The 23382-nt window shown below is 44.9% G+C and overlaps 1 protein-coding gene across 3 annotated transcripts in view; it reads left to right on the top strand.

Moving 5' to 3' along the window:
- Positions 1 to 23382, top strand: part of LOC132577249 (bifunctional heparan sulfate N-deacetylase/N-sulfotransferase 4) — a 217437-nt gene that overhangs the window by 109362 nt on the left and 84693 nt on the right. For all 3 annotated transcript variants that reach the window (XR_009555816.1, XR_009555815.1, XM_060246867.1), the window contains exons 5-6: positions 4595 to 4780; positions 6525 to 6653. Coding sequence is in view for 1 of the 3 variants with exons in the window: in XM_060246867.1 (XP_060102850.1) it covers positions 4595 to 4780; positions 6525 to 6653 (315 nt within the window). In the remaining 2 variants the exon portion in view is untranslated. The remainder of the gene's footprint in view (positions 1 to 4594; positions 4781 to 6524; positions 6654 to 23382) is intronic.

Raw genomic sequence — 23382 nt, forward strand, 5'->3', positions numbered from 1 at the left:
TGTTTGAAGGGTACTTTCTTTTTAGATTTACTTGTAGGCATGCGAGGTAAGAATATTTACTGTGATTCAATAGATTCATCCATTGTTAAATCTAACAGAGGTCAAGTTGTTGTTATTGTTTCCTAGTCAGTTAGCAATCTTGTGAGCGAGGGAGCCATTTTAGGATTTTTGAAAATCTTTGTCTGTACCACAGATCAGCTGACAGATTCTGACAATTCCACTCATAACACACTGACTTTTAATCTAACTTTACATTGAACCACCATATTTTGCTCCTATCCTGGCCTAGCTCTATCTAAAACAAAATGGGTTAATATTTCTTTATCCAATCCTGAAGTGAGAGGGCTAATTGGAAATACTTGATGGTGATGGAACTGAAGGAACTCCATCTGCAGCAAGCTGCATATGCTTCAATTTTGGAACTGAAATGTAGTAGAAAGCAAATTATGTTACAATAATGAAGCCAAAAGGAGAATTTTCCATTCGTTTCTACTGCAAATGTACTGATGTTCAAACGATTCTACGCAACTACTACAAAGACTCAGTTTTTTTTCAGAGAAATTGTAGAGATCAGGTCTCACATATCAAATGATAGAGGCACAGTGCATCAGTTGCAGATTACACTTCCTATACAGTCTTGTATCTTTAAAAAAATGTCTTCCTGTTTATTACATATTGAATTTCATCTCCAGCGACAATAAAAAGAAGGATATTTAATTTCCTTTCAATAATATGATACCTTCTGACCACCCTTTTCGATCTTATCCATCTCGCTTATAAATCTAATGTATAAATGGAAGTGTTTTTGTTTGTTCAGTCAGTTATGGATGTTCTCCTATAAAATCTTGGTATCTGGCGAAGGGATACCTTTGACCCTTAAAATCTTCTTTCTCTTTAAGGTGCTACTGGACTTCCATCTAGCTGTTCTACTGCAGGCTCAACAAGCTGCCCTCTAAAATTACAAAATCTTGGTGGAGGTCACTAAAAACACTTGTGAATTTTACCCACTGAAAGAATCTGATGGCTAATTTAATTGTAACCTCCAGGGTTCTAATAATTAACAGCTGCAGTACCAGACATCTCTTTCCCTGCTTTTTGTCATAAGCATTTCTTCTTTGCATTTCCAGTAGGTAAAGAACACCCTAGTAAAGCATGTCCTTCTCTACTGTCAAATGATAGAAGCATAGTGCATCAGTCACAGATATGGAGTAGTTATGAGTTTTTCCTCTGGCACAGACTAGGTTTCTTGAACCCACAGGGTCCAAGTATCATATATACACTTTAACAGAGCCAAGAAACTCCAGTAATGCAAGTCCATTACTATGACAGGACACATTTAAGGTAGATCAAGATGGGTAGCCATGCCAGTCTGTCTGTAGTACTAGAAAAAAGCAAGAATTCAGTAGCAGTGATTCACAAAAGCTCATACCATACCTATCATAATTTTTTGTTATTTTTGTATTTTTATGTGTGCGTGTGCGCACGTGCACCTAGAAGTCATGGCAAATGTTGTAGGCAGCTGGATCAATGCTGTTGTTGTTGCTTGACCTCACAGCAACATTCAACATGGTCAGTGACTATCTTTTGGCCCACCGCCTCACTGATGTAGGAGTTTGAGGGACTGTCCTGAAGTGGCTCTCCTCGTTTCTCCAAAGTCAGGGACAGAGTTGGTGCTGGGAGAGAGGGTGTCCCCCAGTCACCCCCTGATATGTGATGTGCCTCAGGGAGCCATCCTCTCTCTGATGTTATTACCCAGCTAGTACAGAGCTTCAGGCTGGGTTGTCATCAATATGCTGATGACACCCAACTTTATCTGTTGGTTTGGCCAGATACTGTCCTAGAAAATTTGGCTGAGGGACTGGAGGTCATGGTGGGATGGCTACAGTAGAGCCTGTTGAGACTGAATCCTTCTAAGATGGAGTTTCTGTATCTGGGCCAGGGAGATGCTGGTGTGCAACCCCAACTCCCATCTCTGGACAGTGTGTCCTTGAAACAGACACCTACTGTCTGGAGTGCAGGGGTGATCCTGTATGCCTCACTGACTAGGGAGGCCCAGGTTTCCAACCATGCCAGGCTGGTGTTCTACCAAGTTCACCAAGTCAGGCAGATGCCCCCCTATTTGTCTCACTCTAACCAAACCACTGTAATCCATGCAGCACACATCTCTAGAATGGATTACTGTAACTCGCTCTACATGGGCCTACCCTTGAGGCATACCCAGAAACTCTAGCTGGTGCAGAATGCAGTGGCCTGGATCCATATAGGTACCCCACACACAGCTCACATCTCTCCTGTGCTATGGAAGTTGTATTTGCTTCAAGTGGAGTACCAGTTCAGGATCAAAGTCCTGGTGCTAACCTTTAATGGCCAGGGACCTTCATACCTTTGAGATAGCCTCTCCTTGTATACCCCCAAGAGAGCCTTGTGCTTCTTCTTTTTGTAATTAACTTTTTATTGAGAAATGATGTGTTTAATACAGAACCAAACTAAAATTGGTAGTAATGCATACAGTATTATATTTAGTACATAATAAACTGTGATTGAGAAAACTTCAAAATATACTGTGTATCTAGATGAGGCATAATATAACTAACAATATACAGAGATTGGTAATATTATAAAGAACCATACATTCAGAGTGTATGAGGGTAATAAGAAGGGCAAAGCTCAGCTGTGAATGGCAAGTGTAGTAAAATTCAGACCTTGACTAGCACATGTGGGATAGAGTAAGAGTAAAGGTAACAGAGAGAAAGAATTAAAGATATAGGAGTTTAAGATATTCCAGGTGTAAGGCTGTAGAACATGTGTGGAAACATAGTCAATGAATGGAAACCATTTCTCTGAAAATCTAGATTGCCTTGGATTAAATTCAGATTGCTGAATATGAGCAATCCCCATATGAGCACCCCCCTCCCCCCCCCTTGGTTCTGAGGTCAGCTGCACAACATCTTTGTGATCCCTGGTCCTAAGGATGCCTGACTGGCTTCAACAAGGACCAGGGCCTTTTCAGTCCGGGCCTCCACCTGGTGGAATGAGCTCCTGTTGGAGATCCAGGCCCTGGATATACTCCTGCTGCTTGTCCATATCCCTAGCAACTGCCATCAGCCACTAAAGGTGCCCAGTAGCCATCCCTGAGCTGCCATGACACTGTCTAAGCACTGCAGACCCAGAGCCATAGCATCCCTCCACTAGCACTTGGTTTTCAGTCACTCCATCTCATTGGTGATAGTGGAGATGTGGCCAGGGACCAATGGGTGCTGATTGTAGCATTCATCAGCACCTGTCATCCTTGGGAGTACCAGAGCATAGCAGTTGTGTGTAGGGACGGGGGTTGATTTTCTCAGACTCCATGAATGCAATTAATGTTGTGGGTGTAACTAGGAGTGGTGTTAGGATGTTTTGCAAGTTATAGTACAGCCCCCTCCCCCAAATCTATCTGAGAGAGAAAAAGAGTCCCTCAAGGCTTTTCACTAACAAAGCAGATGGTTTTATTAAGAACTAGGAATAAGGCTCGTTGAAGAGAAAATACAATGGGCTCTAAAAAGAGATTCTGGGCAAGTGTCCCTCTATCCTTGCTGTCTTCCCACCCACACAAATGAAGGCATTCATTTCCACACATCTCAAGGGGAGCTGATCTCTGCCATCTGGAGAGCAGTTGTAATTCTGAGTGATCTCCAGCCATCACCTGTAGATTGGCAACAGTGGTTTCCAAGGAGAAAATGGTTGGTTTGGAGGGTGGAGTGTATGGCATTGTATCTGAAGTTCCACCCCTCCCCAAACTTCACCATCTCCAGGCTCCACTCCTTAAATCTCCATTTCCTAATTTGGAGTTGGCAACCCTATCTCCTTCCCTTTATCTGCCCCTCTAACTTTACATTGCCTGCCCCTCTCCCTGCAGCCTCCACCTAGGGAAGAAACAGTCTCTCTCCACAGTGGTAGGGACCAAAGCAGTTTACATCATTCCTATTGAATAACATTGGACTTACTTCTAAGTAGATCTGTTTAGGATTGCCCCTTCAGTAACTCTTTCCCTGCTACTTTCAGACCATGTTGTTATTCCAGCATACCTTTGATTTGAATAGTCATTAATGATGATTAATTAATAATGAACTCGGAGCTGACATGACATCATGGGCAGAAATTTTTAGTATTTAACACTCTTAGGATACAGAAGATGTGTTAAAGGCCAATTCTGTCTGTAACTTCTTCTGTTACAGAATGCCATTTTAGTACAAAATGAATTTCTTCTTATTTACAGCTGTTTAAAATGATTGAGATGAGGGACAAAAATAACTAAGGCTGGAGATGGATTAATGATATTTTTTCAGAGAGATGAAAGGCACTTGTGAAAGAGGGATTGCTGCTCTTAGCATGCACACAGATTTCCTGCTCTGGTAAAGATGTTTGGTATGCATTTATAATACCTCTACAGCTAAAATATTTGTCTGTAGGTCAGCAATATGCACACACACACTACCGACAATCAACAGATAATCAATTCCAGCCAATTGCTCTCAGTATAGCTAAAGTTGTTGGTGTTCTCCGTTTTTTAATCTTATACAATACGTTGATTTCTTTGTTTCGTTTTCCCCAGGAGCATGGTATTCCAACTGACATGGGCTATGCAGTTGCTCCACACCATTCTGGTGTTTATCCAGTACATATCCAGCTTTATGAAGCCTGGAAGAAAGTGTGGGGTATTAAAGTTACCAGCACTGAAGAGTACCCTCATCTGAAACCTGCACGGTACAGACGGGGCTTCATCCACAATGGCATCATGGTACACTGCATTTCCATTACTTCATAATCGTATCTCTGTAGAAATGTCTAAAGGCAATGCTGTTTTCCATATTGCTTGGAGTTGTCAGAGTGGAATTTAAAATCTATTGATGGTAGAAAAAAATTAAGAAACTCTGCTTGAATAGGAGATTCAACCAGTCGAGGATCCAGTTCTCATCCAAAGTATAAACTGGAAGATGATTAGGCAATTGACATGAACGGGCTTGAAGTGTTTTATGCAAACATTTTCCATTATTTTGAATTGCTTTATGTAGGCCAAATAACAGGCAAAATGATGCATTCCTTTTGCAAATTTCATTCATATAGTCAGAAAATGCCTTATAAAGAACATGATCATTTAGACAATAACTGTAAGGGAACATAGCCTGCAGTCACTCCTATGGCTCCAGTGTCAGATTTCAGCATGCCTTATCCATGTTCCCAACAAACTCAGATGGGCACACATATTTCTCCTGCCAATGTGTTGTGACATGGTAAAAGAAGTAATCATCACAGTGAAGGAAGTGAAATTATTTCTAGCCAGTACAAAGAGAGGGCAGCTGTTCATATTTTCCACTAAATGTCATGGCACAAGGTCAAGGATGTTCATCCAAGGTCATCTCTCTGTAGAATTAACTTGGCCCATTGCTGATATAAAAAGCTGTAGCTGGTTGGCAGCTGTAACAGCCAAAGCAGCAACAGCAAACAGATTGGAGCAAAAAAAGCACAGATGTCTATTATGTCCAAGGGAAATGTCAAAGAAATTCTAGGCTGATGGGAATCAGAAACATTTACTAGAGGTCATCAATACTGTATACTGGTTCAAATTTTTTGAAAATATTTCTAAGTGTAGATTTTATTGGATCTGTATATAAAATAGATTCCATGTTCATACGCATTTATTTTGGGCCCATGAAATGAAGAAAGTTGAGGTTAAAAGATGTTTCCTTTAATATGTTGTTTAAGATAACGATATTTAGGTTCAAAGATGTGGTGTTGAGCTTTTCTGCAGATGTTTGGGGGGATTCTTTTCACATTATGTTGTATTGTGGATGCCTATGGAAGAGGTAAAGGCCAATTATAATAATTACAAATTTAATTCAAAAATAACTACAATCTGGAAATACAAAGAGCCACTTAGTAGGAAATTCAAAGCATCCATTCTAGAACATACCTAATTCTGTAGATTCAGCCCAAAGAACACCTGCTTGGTAATTCTTGCATCTACCTAGTTATCTGACATCTGTAGCAGCTGAGATGAAGCCAGCTTTACTACATACTTGTTACTATATAGCAGGGGTGGCCAACAGTAGCTCTCCAGATGTTTTTTACCTACAACTCCCATCAGCCCCAGCCAGCATGGCCAATGGCTGGGGCTGATGGAAGTTGTAGGCAAAAAATATCTGGAGAGCTACTGTTGGCCACCCCTGCTATATAGAAACAGAGTAGCAGTGATGTGGTCAAGCCACTGACACCAACCAAGTGGACATGTGGTGAAACCATAACTGCATACATATGCTGTGCAGTCTGAATCCAACAGAGGTGGGATAGGGAAAGAATTGGCCACACTTTTGTTTTTCCCCTCTGCAGCCATTTTTCTATGGTGAGTTCCCATATCTCTAATAGAAAGGGAGACAAGATTCTGAGCTGGCATTTGAATGTTGGGAGGGGAGCAGCAATTCACCTAAAAACTGAGACCACTTTAAAAAAAACCCTGTAGAACTTTACTTCTGCTTTATTCTCAGGTTCTCCCTCGGCAGACATGTGGACTTTTCACCCATACAATCTTTTACAAAGAATATCCTGGGGGCTCTCAAGAATTAGACAAAAGCATCCGAGGAGGTGAACTGTTTCTAACCATCCTTCTCAACCCTGTATGTACCTCCTTTTCTTATTTTACAACAGTAAAATTTTACATGATGCTGAAGGAGGAGGGTGACTTTCATTTTTGTCCAAATCACAAATAACATCTATTTGGTCAGAGATTAATATTGACTACCTTATAAGAAATAGTTGCATCCAGAAAATATTAGACATATAAACATGGTTTAATGGAGCTACATTTTTAAAGAAAAGGTGCCACCTGAGTCACTGAATGTACCTGAATATCATTGCTCCTTCTAAACATAAACTTGGTGGTTGTGTTCCTGTTGGTAGGCAGTGGAGAATTGTCCAAGTATGCAGAAAAAAATATTATTTTAAAGTTTTCTGTTTAAAAAATCCCCCCCAAACACAGATGATTACTAATCATGCTCAAGGAGGCATGACATATCCCCCCCCCCTCTGAAAGAGGCAGTGGTCCGCCCCCTCCTGAAAAAAGCTACATCAGACCAAATTGGCTCATTACTGGCCGGTCTCAAACTTGCCCTTTTTGGGCAAAGTCATAGAGAGGGCTATGATGTTGCAGCTACAGAGTTTCCTGGATGACACTTCCATCTTAGATCCATTCCAGTCCGGCTTCCGCCCTGGCCATGGGACAGAGACAGTATTGGTCGCCCTCATGGATGATCTCCGGTGACATCTGGACCGAGGTGGTGCGGCGGTATTGCTGTTGTTAGACCTTTCGACTGCGTTCGATATGGTCGACCACCCGCCACCTCGCCGACGCAGGGATTCAGGGGTTAGCCTTGCAGTGGCTTTCCTCTTTCCTGGAGGGCCGGGGACAAAGGGTGGCGATTGGGGGAGAGCTGTCCCGGAGACACCTACTTAATTGTGGGGTGCCTCAGGGAGCAGTTCTCTCCCCGATGTTATTTAACATCAACATGCGCCCCCTTGCCCAGATTGCCCAGAGATATGGGCTGGGTTGTCACCAGTATGCGGATGACACCCAGCTCTATCTACTGATGGGCGGCCAGGCTGCCGATGTCCCTATAAATTTGGACTGGGCGTTGCAAGCTGTGGCAGATTGGATTAGGTCGAGTGGGCTGAAATTGAATCCAGCGAAGACAGAGGTCCTTTGCCTAGGCCGCAGTGGTCCAGAGGGAAGGATCTCCCTTCCAGCTTTTGACGGTGCATCACTGGTACCAGTGTGCAGGGTCAGGAGCTTGGGAGTGCTACTGGAGTCTTCCTTGACAATGGAGGCCCAGATAGCAGCCACTGCCAAATCCGCCTTCTTTCATCTTAGGCAGGCGAGGCAGTTGGCTCCCTTCCTGGAACGCAATGACCTGGCAACAGTGATCCATGCAACGGTCACCTCGAGGCTAGACTACTGTAATGCCCTCCACATGGGGCTGCCCCTGTGCCGAACTCGGAAACTGCAGCTAGTGCAGAATGCGGCAGCCAGACTGCTATTGGGCCTACCCCAGTGGGAACATGTGCAGCCTAGGCTGCGGGAGCTGCATTGGCTGCCAATTGTATACCAAGTTCGTTACAAGGTGCTGGTTATTACCTTTAAAGCCCTATATGGCCGAGGACCTGCCTACCTTAGGGACCGCCTCTCTCCATATGTTCCCCAGAGAGCACTACGATCCAGTTCACAAAACCTTCTGGAAGTACCTGGGCCAAAGGAGGCCAAATTAAAAACAACTAGAGAACAGGCCTTCTCTATAAAGGCACCCCAATGGTGGAACCAGCTGCCGGAAGAGGTGCGGGCCCTACGGGATATTAGCCAATTCCGTAGGGCATGCAAAACCGCCCTCTTCCGGCTAGCCTTCTAAGATGGAACTTGGAATAAACATCACGCCATCATTATTATAACTGAGATAGTAGCACTATAAGATTATATTTTTAGATTGTTTTTAGATTATTTAAATATTTAATTGTTAATTGTATCGAATTGTATTATCTTGTTTTATTGTTTTAACATGGCTTTTGCCATGTCCTGTAAGCCGCCCTGAGCCTGTCTCGGCGGGGAGGGAGGGGAATAAATAAAAATTATTATTATTATTATTATTATTATTATTATTATTATTATACTGAGTGCAGTTGAGCATTACTTTAAGAGGGGAACAAAGATTCAAAGGAACTTGTTAATCACACCCCTCATTGCTTGAAATTTTGATTTATTTATTTAGAGAATTTTTGTATATGCATGTGTGTGTGTGTGCACATGCACACATGTGCATGTCTGCACCTGGAATTTATGTTGACCTCTGGTGACTGACCTCTGCTTGGGGTCTGGAGGATAGTCAGAGAGGTGACTGAATAGAGCCTGCTTCCTTCCTCCCGACTGCTGGTATTTCAAGGAGGTCTCTCATCAGAGTTCTTGCTGGAGTTGACTCTGCTTACTTCTGAGATCTGACAAGATCGGGCTTGCCTAGACTATTCAGGTCAGGACTACCACTACAGATTTAGAAACAATGAATCGGCTTTGTCTTGGATGAGTATTTTTTTCTAGATCAATCCTGTTTTATCCTTGTTAAAAGAATTTCTGTCCTGTATAGAGCGGTGAAGATAAATGAGCTCCATATAGTATTTATCTTCAGTTTTCTTCTTTATGCCATATTCTTTTTTTTAATGTTTTGTGTACACTTGCAGATTGTATTGTGCATCCCACAAGACAGCCCAGTTTCCACCACCCCAAACAGCATCCAGTAACTGTAAAATAGAGTACAAGAAACACCTATGGGATAGATTTTTTTTTTAATTATCTCCTCAGAAAAAGTGGATGGCTTTTATTTCCTAAATATGGATTAGGGAGTTGGTTTAGACACCCAGATATTAAAATGATGGCTTTTGGAACTCAGGAGTAAAGTACAATGACTTCAATATACCTTTAAATACATGGAGCCCTTTTATTAAAGATTTTTTAACTAAACTAAAATATGTCCTAAATTTCAGTGTAAAAAGGAACCAGACTTTGTTACTCAAGCTTTTATTATTTAGAAGATGTTTCTTGCTTTTTGCTATCTTTGTATTATAAGTAGAAAAAGTGTTTTATTTGAATCTATGGAGGCATAGGTCACCACCACTGCAAGGGCTGCCTTTTTCCATCTGAGGTGGACCTGGCAGTTGGTCCCCTACCTTACCTCCCATGATCTAGTCACAGTGATTCATGCAACGATCACCTCCAGATTAGACTATTGTAACTCTCTCTATGTGGAGCTTCCTTTGACCCTGCTCTGGATACTCCAGTGGGTACAGAACACAGCAGCCCTGTTGTTGGCATCGAGGCCCACATGGGTGTGGATGCATCTGGTGCTGCGTGAACTGCACTGGGTACCTCCCAAGTACTGGATCCGGTTCAAGGTGTTGGTCCTTACCTTTAAGGCCCTTTACAGCCAGGGGCCTGCATATCTTCAGGACCGACTCTCCCCATATGAAACCCCCCCCCCCCCCCCCCGAACTCTGAGGTCTTCTCATAGTCTCTGGTCCTAAGGATGCCCAGCTGGCTTCAACGAGGGCCAGGGCCTTTTCAGTCCAGGCCCCTACCTGGTGGAATGAGCTCTCGCTGGAGATCTGGGCCCTGTAGGACTTATCTAAGTTTCTCAGGGCCTGTAAAACAGAGCTCTTCTGCCAGCATTTTAATTAATCCAGCAGCGTCCTTTGAAAGTCATCACTTCCCCCAGCATTTCAGCATTATGGAATCACCTGATCAGGCTTCATAAGTCAATGAACATTAAAAAAAAAATAAAGCAAATTTTTAAATATAACAATTCAGTTTAAAACACATGAACACGGACTTAAATATGGTTCTTCCCTCCTTAATTAATCTTCATCATAACAGGGAACTAGATTGGGCTGGGATGCTCCAAGGTTTGTTTTGTGGATGGGTTTTTTAGGTCTCTGTTGTGTCCGGCGTTCATCTCAGAAAGTACAGAACAGCGCGCCTGTGGGCAGTGCATGGAAGGGACAAACGCAGCCCACCTATAGCAATCAGTGGTGGGAAGTTTAGCTGGCCAGGATTGGACCTGACCAGGAAGAAGGTTATTCTGGGAAATGTATATAACAGGGGACCCGGCCCCACTATGTTGTCTTTGTGATGTACTCACTAATAAAGCATGTTGCCATCTGAATGTCTCCAACCTCAATACATTACACTGGTAATGAGGATGGGATACCGATGAGCAGAGAGCAGCCGCCAGCCACCCGTAAGTCCTGTGCCCTGAGCTCTAGTGCTTCCGTGGCCAAGGCCATGGCTACTGCTCCCGGAGAAACCCTACCGGCATTTGACATCACCTGGCCCGACTTATGGGAATCATGGGTGGACCAGATCAACTACTACATAGAGCTGCACAAAATGGAAGCAGCAGCAGAGAGGAAGGCACTTCGCCTGAGTTCATGCAGGGTGGAGACCATCCAGTTGATGAAGCGACTCATCGTGCTGACCACCCTCATGAGGACCACTTACGACCAGCTGGCCAGGGCAATGATGAACCACATGGCGCCCCAGCCGTCCCGTCTCACACGCAGGCACACATTCTACATGAAACAGCAGGGACAAGCTGAGTCCGCCACTGAGTATCTTGTGGAGCTCCATGAATTAGCCCTGAGATGCGATTTCACGTGGGACCTAGAAAAGATCCTGCTGGACCGCTTCATGGTTGGCGTCAGGGAGGAGAAAATGCACCGAAAGTTGCTAGCATAAGAGGACAAAGACATCAACCTCATGAAAGCACTTCAACAGGCAACTGCCTTCAAACAGACTCGAATGGCTTTGACTGCCTCGATCTCGGATGGCTTTGACAAGGAAGGAGCACACCAGCTTTGCTGCCAGCCATGCAGCAAGCTGAAAACACCAAACAGACCATGGGCAAGCACCAAGTGCACCAGCTATGGGGATCCACACGAGTGCCAAGACTTCCCCTACTGCAATGCAGAATGCAGAAGCTGCAGGAAAGTGGGCCATGTCATCCGAGCTTGCATAGCCAGAACCAACAAGAGGCCTCAGTCCTCACATCACGACTCGACAGACACACACATGATGACCTCAAACAACATCCAGGTAATGACATTGCCCCTGGACACCCCTGGCAAGATCAACGTGCAAGTCTTGATTGAGGGGGGTTCCTGCCTGATGGAATTGGACACAGGATCCTCCATCTCCATAATTTCGGAGGAGACTGTCAGTAAACTCTGCCCCCACAACTGGCCGGCCCTGTGGCCTGCAGAGTTCATATTGCAGGACTTTCAAAAGAATCCAGTGCAGATCATGGGGTGGGCCAGAGTTAGGGTGGAGTTAAAAAAATTTAAAGGGGTCCTGGACATACTTGTGGTGAAGCACCAGTTCACCACCCTTTTGGGATTGGCTTGGTTTAAGCCCCTGGGCATCAAAATTGTTGGGGAGGACCACATGCAGGCCCACAATTTCGACCAAGTGTGCCGGGAGTTTCCGGAAATATTCGATGGGCCTCTGGGAACCTACAAGGGGCCACCTATCGCGCTGCAGCTGGACCCCACGGTTAGGCCCTTAAGGCTGAAGGCTTGGCGGGTTCCGTTTGCATTTAAGCTGAAAATCGAAGCTGAACTGGACCGCCTTATGGCCCAGGGGGTGCTACAGCCCGTCTCCCACGCCACTTTGGAGACCTCCATAGTTACCCCAGTCAAGCCGAATGCGGATGAGCGCATCTTTGCAGACTACAAATGCACAATAAATAAAGCACTACAGGACCATTCATACCCCGTCCCGGTGGTCAGCCATGTCCTCGCCTCTCTGGCTGGCTCTAAGATTTTCGGAAAGCTGGATTTGGCCCAAGCATACCAACAACTTCTGGTGAATGAGCAAACAGCTGAGGCACAGATCATAGTTATGCACCGGGGTGCTTTCAAGGTGCGGCGGCTACAATTTGGGGTCAGCATGACTCTGGGAATTTTCCAAAGCTTAATGGACTCTCTCCTGAAAGGTATTCTCGGAGTACAACCCTTTTTCGATGATGTTCTGATAGCGGCACCTGACGCCGACAAGTTCTGCTGCCGCCTTCGAGAGGTGCTCTGCCGTTTCCAGAATGCGGGTCTCAAGGTGAAGCGGGAGAAGTGCTCACTTGAGGTGCCAAGGGTGGAGTTCCTGGGGTTTGCGGTGGACGCTGCGAGAATTCACCCAACGGCCAATAAGACCAGGGCGATAGTCCAGGCCCCGGCCCCCACTTGCAAGGCAGACTGCAAAGATTTTTGTGGCTCCTGAACTTTTACCACTCATTCTTGCCCCACAAAGCAGCCCTGGCAAAACCCCAACACAGACTCCTAGACAAGGGTGGCCCATGGGTCTGGGAAAGAAAGCAGGCCATGGCCTTCCAGGTGATAAAGGACATCTTGCTTTCAAATGAGATACTCCACCATTTTGACGAGTCCCTCCCTATGATTTTAGCCTGTGATGCTTCCCCTTATGGAGTGGGCGCCGTCCTGGGCCACCAACTCCCGGAATGGCTTATTACTCTCGGACCTTGAACCAGGCTGAGCGCAACTATGCCCAAATAGATAAGGAGGCATTGGCAATCATGGCGGGAATATACAAATTCAACGACTACCTGTATGGTAGGCGCTTCACAATTGCTACAGACCACAAGCCATTGCTCGGCCTACTTGCCCCAGACTGCCAGACGCTGCAGATCCTGTCGCAGCAGGACCTGCGGTGGAACGAGTTCCTCAACTCATACACCTACAAGCTTGTGTACCGCCCTGGCAAGGCAATGGACTACGTAGACGTCCTCAGATGCCTTCCACTGTCAGAGATGGACCCTGATCCGGCCCGGGTCCACCACGTGATATTTCTGGAGTCTCTACCAGAGCGGCCCCTCCATGCAGCTGAGGTAGCCAGGTCCACGGGTAGAGACCACATACTTGCACGCGTTTCAGACTGGGTGGGAAGGGGTTGGCCCAAGGTCAAATTGGATGCTAAATTCAGACCATTTGTTTCCCGCCGGGAGGAACTCTCCTTGCAAAAAGGGTGTATTCTTTGGGGCAGCAGAGTGGTGGTCCCTCCCCCACTCCGGAAGCAAGTGCTCAAAGCCTTGCACAAGACATACCCAGGGATAGTGCATATGAAAGCTCTGGCGCGGAGCTATGTATGGTGGTCGGGTATGGATGAAGAGATAGAGGGGTGGGTTAGGAGGTGCCCGCCCTGCCATGAGTCCCGGCCAAATCTGCCCGGCACCCCCGTTCACCGCTGGGAATCCAATCGGGTGCTGTGGCCCTGGCTACACTTAGACTTTGCGGGGCCATACCAGGGGCAAATATTCTTTCTTTTGATGGATGCTTACAAGAAGTGGCTGGAGGTCATCCCAGTTGCTTCCACCTCCACCACAGCCACAGTCAGAGCCTTACGGAGGGTTTTTTGCACCCACGGAATCCCTGATAGACAACGGCACCGCTTTTACCTCCTGGGAGTTCCAGGAATTCCTGAATAGGTACCTCATCCATCACATTCGGTCTGCTCCTTTTCACCCTGCCACTAACGGCCAAGTGGAGTGCATGGTTCACACAACCAAGGAGGCCCTGGATCGCATAGTCCAAGGGGATTGGGACCACCGACTGGCCGCCTTCCTATTTAAGAACAGAATCAACCCTAATCCAGCTATGGGTGTAAGCCCTGCCAAGTTACTCATGGGCAGGAGATAAACCACGCTGCTCAATAGGCTACATCCCGACTGGGCTCCGGACCTCCGCGGTTCCCCAGAGACCAGGGAGGCCACTAGGGGGTTCTTTCTGGGGGATCGAGTCTATGCTAAGAACTTTGCGAGTTGGCCAGAGTGGATACCAGCTCGGGTGCTGCAGCTCACCTGTTCCCGCTTGTACGAGGTTGTCGGAAGGGGGGCAGCTCCTCCTCAGACACATAGACCAGCTTTGCCGCCGCACCCTGCCAGAGGAACCGGCAGGGCCAGGGGGAGTGGAGAACGGAGAGAGCTTGGGGCTACTGCAAGAAGCAACTCTGCTGGGCTCACCGGTTCACTGGTGGAGGAGCCTTACAGGGCGGGGGACATACCTTCACTGGCTCGAGACAATGCTCTGCCGACCGCAACCCAAAGCCCTCGCGGTTACAGAACCCCTGGCAGCGGTTTTAGTTAATAAATGGGTGTGGAGTGCAAAGGTTACAGAACCCCTGGCAGCAGCCCCAACTCCCCAGATCGAACCTCGGCAGTCACACAGAGAGTGGCAGCCGCCTGCTCATTTGAAAGACTATTTATCTTGAACTGGGGGGGGGGGGAGGCGTGTTGTGTCTGGCGTTCATCTCAGAAAGTACAGCACAGCACACCTGTGGGCGGTGCCTGGAAGGGACGAATGCAACCTGGCTATGGCAATCAGTGGCGGGAAGTTTAACTTGCCAGGATTGGAAGAAGGTTGTTCCGGGAAATGTATATAACAGGGGACCCGGCCCTAACATGTTGTCTTTGTGATGTACTTGCTAATAAAGCATGTTGCCATCTGAGCATCTCTGATCTCAGTACATTACAGTCTCATTACACAAGACATCTTGTGTAATGTGGATCAGGCTGGAAAACTTCAACTTGACTCGAGGCAGAAATGTGACCAAGAACTCACCTTTAAAAGTACTTTGTGCCCTAATTCTGCTCTGCAATCCAGCACAGCAGAAGGAATGGCTTTGGCCTTCTTTCCTTTCCACTCCACACCCATTTGTTAACTAAAAAATCTTTGGGGATACACCTGAGGGTCCCAATGAAGGTAAATAAATAAATTTCCTCGAGATCCATCAAGTGGGCTACTTGATAGAGCTAAGGCTCCATAACGTCCAAGCTAGAAGACCTGTGGATCCAAATCATGATTTTAGTTCCAGAGCTACCTGATCCGATGGATCATTGATCCTACAGAGAAAGTACCATAGGAAACTGGGTGGTATGAGGGATAGCAGATTAGGAAATATGATTGTTCTAGTCTTCTTCTACATGTGTAGTGCCTGCCATATATTTCTCTACCAAGGTTAATTTTAGAGGAAGGACACAGCAGGGTACTGTTCTTGAGAGGAGGTAACCCCTCCTTCCCTGCGCTGTTGTCCCAATCCAAATTTTCATCCCATGACTATTTTTTCTGCATCAATTACACATCAGTGATTCTGATCACAGAAACCTGCTGTCACATGTGATTTGGCTGTTACTTCATTTTTGCAGTGTGTACCTTTGCAGATGTTATTTTCACTATGCACTGTTGAAACTGTTGAAATCATAATGCAGATCTGTCCTGCATCCTTCAAGTAGCACAAGAAACCCTAGGCTACATTCTGTGACTCTTCTCTATACTGATACCATCTCTTCTGGAACTGGAAAATGCCTTTGTGGAACCATATATGTCTCCTACAATCCATGGCTTTTCACATTACCTTTGCGTATCAACCTAAATATACATGCCCAGACATAGAGATCCATGAATAGTGACTTTCTGCATAAATCATCCTTATCTGAGATGAAGCTTGGGTGGGCTTTTCTAACCACCATTTGGAATTTTCACCCCCAGAAGATAAGGCAGGCACCATTCCTATAGGCTTCAGTTGGGGTGGAGATATTTCTTTTTCAGAGGGCCTGTGGAGTAGAGTGATCTTGTGGATTATACAATTGTTGTTTCAAGCCAACGGTATTCAGCTACTTATTCCACGACTTGCAGATAGCCATATCAAGCAAAACAGTCACATTTACTTCCATCCCTGGCATGAGGCCTGCACCACAGGGAGGCTCACAGTTTTTCTGCTCTTCTGGTAGCACTGTTTCAAGATCAAGTTCACCAACCAACCACAAGCCCTACAGGGTAAGGACCTTTGTTTTAGAACCCAGCTTGTGGAACAGTGCTCAGAAGAGCCACATGTGGCTCCTGAGACAATGAGTAAGTATCATTGTTTTAAGCTTTTTTTTTTTGTTTCAGGCATGAAGAGATGCAGTTGCCTCTCTCCTTTTTTAATGTCAAACAACCATAGGTCCATCCTAAATTCCAGAGTTAGTGCAAAACTGGTCACTAATCTTTTTTGCTTATAGAAGCAGAACCACATGCACATCACCCCTTCCTCCTTGCAGGCAGAGCAGTGAAAGGAAGCCTTACAATGGCTCCCCACCTCTTAAAGCAAGCAGCTGACAGGTGGACCCACTCTGCTGGTGGCTGTAAGAGGCAGGGAGCCATTGCAAGCCTCCCTTTTGGTCCGTCCCACTTGCAGGCAGTGGGGAAGCAAAAGGAATTCCATTCCATCCTATTGGCCCACTGGATGCAATGGAGTCCATTCTGTCCAATGGGCTCATAGTATAGAATGGACTCCAATCTGTCCTATGGGCTGATAGGATAGAACTGAGTCCATTGTGTCCTATGGACCCATGGGACAGATTGAGTCCATTCTGAGCCCACCGTAGCCTAATTTGAATAGAAAGAGTGAAGAGTAATTGCAGGTGGAAAGGGGGCTTAATACATTCTATAGTATCAGTCTGTTTATCTGCTGCTGTTGAACTGGCTCCTCCCTGCTGTGAATGAACATTCCTCTTGTGTAAGTTGAAGAGAAGTAACTGCAACTGTTTGTCTCATGAACATCTCTCACAGTTTACTATTCACTTCACTGTTCGCTTTGTGGCAGTATTGTTTGTGGAGGGGGGGAGATGGACTGTCTCGGATTTCCTACAGTGAGCCCTGAGGAGAGGCAATAGTGATCAGTGAGCACCCAGGAGAACCTGTCAGCAGAGAACTGTCTCCCTCAGAGGTCAGTGGCTGTCTGGTGGGGTTTTCACCTGACAGGGCCAGTGGTTGGTGGGGGAGAGCAGAATCAGCTAATGGCATGCCAGAGACAGAGTGCGAGCCAATCCTGGATGGCCCACATCAAAACAATGAAAATCCTTAGATTTGCCACCACAGTAGGGCTTTTATTAACTAAAGGATGTTTTAAGTTGGAGAAATGTAAACACTTCAGGGATTCTGAAATATTTAGTTATGTGTAGCAAAATAATCTGAATGTGCTGAAGGATATAGAAAGCTATTTTTTGTACATGGAAATGCTGATTTATCCATATCTGCTTCTCTCTGGCCGTTTTCCCACTTACCTCTTCACCGACGTCCCTCTTCACCGTGCTGCATCTGCGCGGATTTCGCACAAACTGCTGCGCAGCTCCAGGAAGAGCCGTGTAGTCCCGGGGCTTTTGCGTCGCAAATGTAAACCGCCAAAAAGCAGGTTTACATTTGCGACGCAAAAGCCCCGGGACTACGCGGCTCTTCCTGGTGCTGCGCAGCAGTTTGTGCGAAATACGCGCAGACACAGCGCGGTGAAGAGGGACGTCGCTCCGGGGTAAGGTAAGTGGGAAAACGGCCTCTGTTTCTTGAATGAAGGAAGGTAGATAAGGTTCATTTGAGCTCAGTTAGACCTGTGTTACCTATAAAGGTATCTGATCTGTACTTGGAAGTGGGACATGCTTTAAGGTCTCTGTATATAATGCTGCAGGTTTTTCCTCTAATCATTGTGGTTCAGTTTATCTTACACGACAAAAGGGTAATGCATCTTAACAATTGTAGATGTTCCCTCAATGGACCTTTAAAGTGTCAGAACTTAGAGGAGCTAACCCCCTCCATTTTAAGAGGAGAGAATAAGTTAAGGCTCTCTTAGGAGGGAACATGCTTCCAAGTATACAAGCAAGCCACAATGAGGGGGTACTCTCCTCAATGTATGTTGCAGAGGGCTCTGTGGCAATGCCTAATGACATAATTAGCCTGCGTCTACAACTACAGCACCTTTTATAGGTGTAGGTTGGACCAACCCATCTTATTTTCAGGCTTGTGCTTTTGAAACATATAATTTGACAAATAATACTAAATACAGATTTCCCTCCATATTTCCTATATAGCCACTCAGAATGTCCTATGACATTGGTTGTTCTCCCGAAACAGGATCTTTCTAGTTGCTATGAAAGTATGAAATTATTGTAGCCTGTGAGTGTCTATTTTGTGTCAGTTAAAGAAAGCCACCAACAGAATCAATCACATTGGTACAAGGTTGTCGTTACCTCCAGGTTGTAGTTCTTCTAGGTTTCTATTGCCTGTTGGTAGAAGGATTTCTTCTCCTTCCTGTGTAGCACAGCAGATATTCCTTTTACTTGGGTTATTGGGGAGCTATGATTTTTAAGGAAGAATTAAGCTATTAATATAGGAAGTAGGCAAGAGCCAGCGAGGCTGGCTAATATATAAGTGGGATTCACATCAGTCTTTCATATGAGGTATGTATGCTTATCTCTCACCTAAAGTCCAGATATCAACCCCTGAGAGGCTCACCCACTGATATGCCTATTTCCAGTATTTCTGTTTCCTGCAGCAAAAATGAAAAGTCCTTTTGGCTGAGGAAAAATGTTATTGTGTTGGACTAAGGCAGATTAGAGATAAAGGAAGTTGAAGGAAGAGTGGGATGAAGGGCCAAAGAAGCCCAGGAGGTTCCATCCAGTGCTGTTTAAAACAACCTGGCCAAATATTTGTTACTGATTTGTAGTTGCATATTGAAATGTACTGTCCACATCAGCCATTCATTAATATACTTACATTATAAACACATAGATCTAGAGGCATATGCTGGTAGCTTTCAGCAGCAATTTAAAAATCATTTGACCTAGTGGATAGTAATATAATAAGTACAAAATGGGCATTTTGTTGACATCAAATAGCACCATAGTTATCCAGAGAAATAACAATGCAAAATGTATTAACTAAATAATAGTACATTGGGAGTGAAGGAGAAGGGGGAAAGCAGAATTACTATGCTCTGATAATGCCATACATTATTCCTAAGGGGCAGCATGCATGTAGATAATTTAACTGACTGAATTACCCTTGGCATGAATAGAGATCCTGAATTCCATTATCTGTCACTGGAGAATAGCATGTTCCACTGTTACAAAAGTATTGATCCAATAGATTTCCTTTCAAAGCACACATAATGCAACAGGTCACTGGGCAATTATGCTTAAGTAAGTTCATTGACTGAACCTGGGATAGCACCCAGTGGAGTTTTAAAAGTTGTGGTTCTGTTCAGTGAATAGACATACCTTTTGCATTCAATGCAGACTGGAAAATTACTGGGTTGAATGATTTAGAATATAGGTTTTCAAAGTAATGTTGTGATTTATAGTTGTGTCTGAAGGAAATTTTGAAGATTCAGCGGTGTGAAACAAAAGGAAAGGACCAAGTGAACTATCTTTTTTCTTCCCAAAACTACTATTACAGCCAGTTAAACTCTGCATGACATCTCCCAAATGGAGTGTAAATAAAAATGCTGTCTGTGTGAAAATCACTGCTTCTTTCAAATTTCCTCTCCATTATCCATTAGGAACACTGTAGTTAGATAACTTCACTATGTCTATCCTCTCAGTTTTCCCAGTTCTATGGATACTTGTATCTAAGCCACTTTTGCCCCCTCACCTGGCTTGCAGGTGATTTGGCCTTCATAGTTTTAAATATAAATAAAGATGACCAGTTATCCAAGGATAACTTTATTACTGTATGGATACAATTTGTGGGATTTGAACATTAATCCTAGCCCAAATGCCTGGCACTGTTTTAAGTAACTACTGATGTTATAAGTAAGACAAATGGAACAATTAATAATAGTTGGAAATATAACAAATCTTAGTATTCTCTGGGACCTGGTTTTCTGGTATAGGATTCATTAAGGTCAGGGGAACAGGAGGATGACTCAGCAGGTATGTAAATGACAAAGAACTTTACCAGTCGGCAGAGTTGCATGAAGATCTTGCCAGCAAAGTGAGTTGTGATGATAGGTCTCTTTCCAATGTGGTGTTTACACCAATTGCTTTGATGGCTCATTGATTTGGTTTAATTTGATAGAAGCAGCTGTCACTGCTGTGGTTCCCAATTACTTGCTTGCAGTTATTTTTGAGGCTGTGGAATAAGGGCAAACATTTTACTTTGCATAGGTAGATTACTGGTTACTTGTTCTCTAACATTTTGCAGAATTTAAGGTTAAAATTAATTGTGCCAATATCCCTCCCTTTGATTTTGAAGAAGCCTGCTATTGATTAGTTCATTCAGGTGCATCATTGTGGTTTCTTTCTTCTCTTTCCCTCATTTTTATCACTTCTTTCTTCTACTTATTTTAGCAGTATATATGTTTGGCTCTGATGAAGGGTTTTTTTTTCCTTTTTAACCCACTAAGCCATCAGAAAAAACAATCCCAGTTATTACAAGAGACAGGTTGCCAGTATGAACTATAAACAGAGAGTACAGCAGTCAATACTTTTTTTCTATTCTACTGCCAGAGTACAAGACAATTATGTTAAGAAACCATAGACGTGCAGGTGCAGACAGACACAACTTTGGAGTCTCCAGTCAGAAGTGATTATCACCTTCATTTTGCTGTATTGATTCTCTCTCAGTTTCTGTGAACTCTAGTCCCCATACATTTAGATTTTGCTCAATGCTAACATTGTAATTTCTTGCCATTTTAGTTTCAGCTGTAATGTTCCTCATATATTTTTTTACCTTGTGTTTCTTCCTTGTCTCTTCCCTGAAAACTTGAACATGAATATGGTTCATACCTTTCAGAGCAAGAGAACTGATTTATCATTCAACATATGAAGCTGCCTTATGCTCAGTCAGACCACTGGTCAGTCTAGCTCAATTCTTCCTGCTCTGACTGACAGTGGCTCTCCAGGTCCTAATGGGAGACACCTCATTTTAGAGAGCTTCTCTTCACCGCAGACCAGCTGCCAGTAGGGAAACCTCTTCCCTAAATAGAGATGTTGCTGTACATTGCCCCCTACACAATGATATCACCCAGAAGTGATGTCATTGTGTAGGGGACATCACACAGGGGGATGCTTTGGTTTTGGGGCAACCTCTATGGTTCAAGCCTGATTTAACCATAGAGTTTGCCCAGAAACCAGAGCATCTCCCACGTGATACCCTTGCTCACCCAGGAACACCCTCTAAATCCCCCCACCAGACTGGTGAGGGGACCTGGCAATCAGGCTGCATGGAGGAGGGATAGGGTTGCCAATCCCCAGGTGGGGGCAGGGATCCCCCGGTTTGGAGGCCCTCCCCCCACTTCAGGGTCATTAGAAAGCAGGGGGGGATGTCCGCTGGGCACTCCATTATTACCTGTGGAAACCAATTCCCATAGGGTATAATGGATAATTGATCTGCTGGTATCTGGAACTCAGGAGGGTGGGGTGCTGTTTTTGAGGTAGCAGCACCAAATTTTCAGCATAGTATCCAAAATACCTGTCAAGTTTCAAAAGGATTAGACCATGGGGTCCCATTCTGTGAGCCCCAAAAGAAAGTGTCCCTATCCTTTATTATTTCCAATGGAGGGAAGACATTTAAAAGGAGTGCAGTCCCTCTCAATGCGATGGCCAGAACACCCTTTGGAGTTCAATTATGCTTGTCACAACCTTGCTTCTGGCTCCACCCCCAATGTATCCTGGCTGTACAGCCAAAGTCTCCTGGCTCCACACCCAAAGTCCCCAGATATTTCTTGAATTGGACTTGGCAACCCTAAGGAGGGAAATCAACAAATTTACCTTCCTCCTTTTTGTGAGTGAAAAGTGCCTATGGCAAATGGAAAGGGAAATGGGATTGCAAGCCATTAAACCCTACAAACTCTGAGCACAAGGTGTTAACTGAAGCAATTTTTTCTTCCTCCAGTAGATCTCTAAGTTCTTCCCCAGAAAAGCCAATGCTGAGAGTGGGGAGACTACTAGAAAAACCACTACAGAGCAGCAAGGAGTGGGAAGAAAAGTATCCCAATAGAGACAGCTACAGGTGATCTGGAGCAGCTGTCCCAGGTCCCATGCTGGGGGAATGCACCGAGAGTTCTGACTGCTATAGCACTAACTGCCCCAGCCTCTGCCCCAAATCCCCCACAACCACCAGTGCAGAATTTTTGCTTATCCCCCATGCTGCCTGAGACTCAGATGGAGGATAATTAACTATTGGGTGGTCAGGTGCAGCTACTGTCCTAAGTCATGCTGCAGGTCTCCAGTGCTGAGTTTCAGAATCTGCAACCAACCAGCAGGGCAAAGCCAGGGAGGGCAAAGCACAGAACTCAGTATCAGATTACAGTCCAGAAATCAGAATGACCAGGAGACAGAGTCTGAATGAACAAAGCCAGATACAGGGAGTTCAGAAAGCAAGTTGTCAAGAAGCAGTCCAGGAGTCAAATTTACCAAGGAATCATCCAGTCAGTAGCAGTATTTCAGTGTTTAGGAAGACACTGAGTCCAAATCCAGGAGTTCCCCATATGAGTCTTTGTAGCCGCCAACATTGTGACTGTGATCACATGCACTAAATATTGCACTTTCAATCCACTATCAATGCACTTTCCAATTGGATTTTACTGTGTGAACTGTCAAAATCCAGTGGAAAGTGCTTTGAAAGTGGATTGAAAGTGTATTCTTTAGTGTGTGTGATCATAGCCTGCATGAAGCCACTTCCTGCAATGACTCATTGTCAGTGTCACCTGGCAGTTGGCATTAGGCTACAAGGTGTGCACTCTTATGCCTAGTCAGTAAACCCATCCCCCACAGCCTATGCTGTATTTTATCCTGATATGTTTGTTTGATTGTTGGGTTTTTAACCGCTTTATTGTGTTTGTAATCTGCCCTGAGCCGGTCATGGGAAAGCGCGGAATATAAATCTACTAAAATAAAATAAATAATATTCCTGTGATGCTCCAAGGGCTCTGATGACCCTGGAGAAGTGAGAGCAGCTGCTGGCCTTCTGCCGGATTAGAGCTGGAGGACTGAGACAGCT

The sequence above is a fragment of the Heteronotia binoei genome, chromosome 9 (genome assembly GCF_032191835.1).
Source record: "Heteronotia binoei isolate CCM8104 ecotype False Entrance Well chromosome 9, APGP_CSIRO_Hbin_v1, whole genome shotgun sequence".
NCBI lineage: Eukaryota > Metazoa > Chordata > Lepidosauria > Squamata > Gekkonidae > Heteronotia > Heteronotia binoei.